This window comes from Mercenaria mercenaria, chromosome 12 (assembly GCF_021730395.1).
Source record: "Mercenaria mercenaria strain notata chromosome 12, MADL_Memer_1, whole genome shotgun sequence".
Classification (NCBI taxonomy): Eukaryota; Metazoa; Mollusca; class Bivalvia; order Venerida; family Veneridae; genus Mercenaria; species Mercenaria mercenaria.
Window position 1 is genome coordinate 54,441,479 of NC_069372.1, and position 5,278 is coordinate 54,446,756.

The 5,278-nt window shown below is 34.6% G+C and overlaps 1 protein-coding gene across 1 annotated transcript; it reads left to right on the top strand.

Annotated features, from left to right (window-relative positions):
- The first annotated feature begins 3,674 nt into the window (after nt 1-3,674).
- LOC128547393 (uncharacterized) lies at nt 3,675-4,569 on the top strand. Its single transcript, XM_053520100.1, has one exon. It carries the CDS (start codon nt 3,675-3,677, stop codon nt 4,143-4,145), a length of 471 nt encoding a protein of 156 aa, XP_053376075.1. The 3' UTR covers nt 4,146-4,569.
- Nucleotides 4,570-5,278: the final 709 nt, after the last annotated feature.

Below are 5,278 nucleotides of genomic sequence, written 5' to 3' on the forward strand. Positions count from 1 at the left end.
TTCATCAATTTTGATTTGGATAATATTTCACAGAATAACAATAGCAGACAGTCAAAAGTAGACATAGCTAGTATATCTCTAGTAGATGATACCTATACAACAGATAAAGATAATGTTTTGATAGGATCCATTGATATACCTAGTACCAGTCAAGTAAATGATCACAATGATGCTAAAGCAGTTGGTAATCAGGGTAGTTCTATTAAAAGCAATATTAAGTCAACAGTAGAAAAATTCAGGATACTGACTTAAATATTAAGTTGATAAAAGATCTGATCAAAGATGGAATAAGGCCAAGCTGGCAAGACATTTCTAAATTTAACCCCGAAGTGAAATATAATTGGGCTAGACTTGATTCAATGGTTGTGAAAAACAACATTTTGTATAGAAAATGGGAGAGTGATGATGGTTCGTCATTCAAATTATTGTTGGTTATTCCAAAATCTCATAGGGAATTTGTTATGAAGCAACTTCATGTTAACAAGTACAGTGCACATTTAGGTGTCAAGAAAACTTTACACAAAATAAGAGATAGATATTTCTGGTTTGCTCTCAGAAAAGATGTAGAGAAGTGGAGTAAGAATTGTGACATTTGTAATAGTAGAAGAGGTACAATGAGAAAGCCAAAAGCCCCACTTAAAACATATAATGTAGGTGCACCAAATGAAAGAATTGCAATTGATTTTATGGGTCCTTTTGTGAAAACTAATAGTGGAAATAGATATCTGATGGTTGTTGGAGATATGTTTATTAAATGGACCGAGTGTTATGCAATTGAAAATTTAGAGGCGTCTACTGTGGCAGAAATTTTAGTTGACAAGTACATCAGTCATCGGGGTTGTCCATTGATATGTCATACTGATCACGGAAAAACATTTGAATCCAAGTTATTCTTAAAAATATGTCAATTGTTAGAAATAGAGAAGACGTGTTCTTCTGTTTTTCATCCGCAAGGAAACGGCTTTATAGAAAAACACAATGCCACAATAATTAACATGCTCAAACCTTATGTTTCATCAAATCAGAGAGACTGGGATGAACATGTTGATCTGGTTATGATGGCATATAGATCCTCTGTTCAATCCTCTACGGGATACACTCCTTGTATGTTGCATATAGGTAGAGAAATCAGGTTACCAGTAGATATGATCTTTGGATGTCCAGACAAAGATGAGACTGAAACATAACAAAACAAAACACATGGTGTGATAAATTTAGAGAAAAGGTTAAATAAGGTACAAGAAATAGCTAGACAGAATATGGATATTGCAAGTCAGAGTATGAAAAACTATTATGATGTAAAATTAAAATTTAATACATACAAACCAGGAGACAATGTTTGGTACTACCACCCAATAAGGAAAAAGGGACTCAGTCCAAAATTTCAAAGACCATGGATTGGGACATGTGAAATAATTGACATGTTTAATGATGTTTTATACAGAATTAAGACTGGTCCTAGAACTAAGCCAAAAATTGTCCACCATGATAAACTAAAAATTTACAAAAGCATAAAATTATAACTTTGTTGGCAAGCAGATATTTAGAAATATGATAAGACAATGATAAAGAAAAGATAAGATAAGAAAACGTGAAAGAGATACATGAATAAAACAGGATTATTTTTATATTTGCAGAAATTCCGGTGTGGACTGTGAGGATCTCACATTTCCGGTCAAGAGAGCGTGTATGGCTCATCTCAGAGAGCAACACAGCGGAATTTCATATAAATGCAGGAAATGTTCAAAAATGTTTGGAAGAAATGACAATCCGCATGCCTGTAGGACTGATAGAAATAATTATGTAATGTTTAACCAAATTATTGGAAGCAAAGAAAACAAGAGCTCGTCGAACACGAAATGCCCCCCTTGATGCATTTAGTAATTGCACAAGGAACAGAAATTATATGCACACTGTAAATAAGTATATGTAAACCATGTGACCCACAGGGCGGAGCCATATTTGACCCTTGGGGAATAATCTGAATAATCTTAGTAGAGGATCACTAGATGATGTCATATACAAAATATCAAAGCCCTAGGCCCTGTGGTTTTGGACAAGAGGTTTTTCAAAGTTTTTTCCTATATAAGGCTATATAAACCATGTGACCCTAGGGGTGGGGCCATATTTGACCCCAGGGAAATAATCTGAACAATCTTGGTAGAGGACCACTAGATTTTGCTACATACCAAATATCAAAGCCCTAGGCCCTATGGTTTTGGACAAGAAGATCAGAAACCATTTAACTGTTCCTGGCCAATGTGACCTTGACCTTTGACCTAATGACCTCAAAATCAATAGGGGTCACCTGCTGGTCATGACCAACCTCCCTATCAACTTTCGTGATCCTAGGCCTAAGCGTTCTTGAGTTATCATCCGGAAACTGTTTTACTGTTCAGGGTCACTGTGACCTTGACCTTTAACATACTGACCTCAAAATCAATAGGGGTCATCTGCTGGTCATGGCCAACCTAACTATCAATTTTCCTGACACTAGGCCCAAGCGTTCTTGAGTTATTGCCTGGAAACCATTTTACTGTTCCTGGTCACTGTGACCTTGACCTTTGACATACTGACCTCAAAATCAATAGGGGTCACCTGCTGGTCATGACCAACCTCCCTATCAACTTTCGTGATCCTAGGCCTAAGCGTTCTTGAGTTATCATCCGGAAACTGTTTTACTGTTCAGGGTCACTGTGACCTTGACCTTTAACATACTGACCTCAAAATCAATAGGGGTCATCTGCCTGGTCATGACCAACCTCCCTATCAACTTTCATGATCCTAGGCCCAAGTGTTCTTGAGTTATCATCCGGAAACCGTTCTACTATTCAGGGTCACTGTGACCTTGACCTTTGACATACAGACCTCAAAATCAATAGGGGTCATCTACTGGTGATGACCAACCTCCCTATCAACTTTCATGATCCTAGGCCCAAACGTTCTTGAGTTATCATCCGGAAACGGATAGGTCTACATTCCGACCGACCGACCGACCGACAGACCGACCGACATCTGCAAAACAATATACCTCTCCTTTTTCAAAGGGGGGTATAAAAATGCTGAGAGAGATATGGACAAATTCATTCAGAAAGCTGAAAAAGAATATTGCATAGACATAAAAAGGGAAATATGAGAAAGAAAACGAAGCCTGTACTGCCAGTAAGGAGAACTGTCGTAGAAGTATTAAATCTAAGTGGTGGTTCAGAGAGCGATACAGACAGTAGCAGTAGTGAAGATGAAATTGAGAAATTTCAAGAGGATAGTTATTTGAATAAAGTCAGGATATACCAAATAGAAGAGTTGGAAAAAAAAGAATACAGAGGAGGAAAGAAAACAGAAAGAGGAAGAAAGAAAACAGAAAGAAGAGGAGAAGCTAGAAGCAGAACAAAGGAGAAAGGAAGACGAAATATAAAAGCAGAAAGAAATAGAAAGGAAGAGAAATTGGAAGCAGAAAGAAAGACAAAGGAAGAGGAGAAGTTAGAAGCAGAAAGAAAGAGAAAGGAAGAGAAATTAGAAGCAGAAAGAAAAAGGAAGATGAAAAATTGGAAGCAGAAACAAAAAGAAAGGAAGAGGAGAAGTTAGGAGCAGAACGAAAGATAAAAGAACAGGAAAAGTTAGAAGCCGAGAGAAAGCAAAAGGAAGAGGAGAAATAAGAAACTGAAAGAAAGAAAATGGAAGAACAGGTCAGAAAAGAAAAAGAAACAAAATTAGAAGAGGAACAGAAAAAGAAAGAAGATAAAAAGCTAGCAGAGAGAAAGAAAAGGGAGGAGGAGAAAAAGACTGAAACTGAAAAGAAGAATGAGAAAAACACAAATGAATCTAAGAAAAGGGAGGAAGAAAATGAAAAGAAAAAGAAAGGACAAAATAGAAAAGAGAAAAATAATGATAGTAAAAACAGGAGAAAAATGGATAAAGAAGAAAAGAAAGAAGAAATTAAGAAAAATGAGACAAGCAGAGTTTTGGAAGATTTGACAAATAATGAAGATGAAATGAAGGAATTAGATAGAGTTTTGAAAAAGGTGGAAAAACTAAAAGAGAGGAAAAGGAAATTTGTATTAGAGAAAGAGAACAATTATGTTTTTGAAGAAAATGGTTATGTCTATGAAGTCACAACTATCACCAAAAAGTTTAAATTGAATTAAAGATAAATAAATATATAAAAAGAGTGATAAGTAAAAGGAAAGAAAACTGTTACATAGAAAACTGATTTAAAGAAAACTGATTGATGGAAAACTGATTTATAGAAAACTGTTTTACCTAAGACAACTTAAATTCTCATATTATAACTGCCTGGGACTTATCTGGAATACAAAAAGACAGACATTAACATTTAAGTTCATGTACTGATAAACTTATAATATGTTTTAACTGTATTACAGTAACGTTTCTATCTATAAACATTTGAACATTTTATTTTAAATGTATAAATGTATTTATATATTTCCTATTTAAAATGTGTAAAATATGTGCTAATGAAAAAAACAACATTTAAACTGAATTATAAAATGACAAACACTTTGAGACAGTTTTTGTGTGTGAATTTATGAACAAACTTACCCATTCCAAGTATTAAGAATTGGGACAACTCTTGAAGCGCGGGGGTAGTGCTATGCTGGTTACAATACACCACCCAATCATGAACGCTAGACAACCAAACTTTTGTCATAAAATTCACAAAACGTATTAGTGTTTCACTTTAAATATTAGTAACAGTTAAATTATAAATATAAAATGTATCTTTTGTTACTTGTATTTAGTCCAAATGAAAGTAGCATGCACCATATACTGTCAACTTGTAATGGCCGCAATATTGGTTAAATCTGATTGGCGGATATTTATTCCGGGAAAACCCAACTTTCATTTTTGACGTCATGTATAGAATGTAAACATGTATATAAATAAAAAACCGTTTGCTTTCGATCGAAAGAGATCAGACGAAAGAGTTATAAAGAAATTCGAAGAAAGATAGAAAGAGTTAGAAAATAGTTCAATTTTAAGAACTCTAAGACAGAAAGAGATGCAGGTATTTTTATAGAAAAATAGAATAGACACATTAAGGAGTTAATATAAAATTTTATGAAAAATAAATATTGGAAGTATTTGAAGAATTTAATTTGATTATTGGCCGTCCTAACAATATTTTAATAAATATTATGCTAGACTTCATTTACCCGAGGAGTAATGTATCGGACGTCATGCGGCAATTTGACGTCATAATTGACGTCATAATGCTCTCTTATCGGTCCGCGCGTCAACCGTTGTTTATCGCAGAATA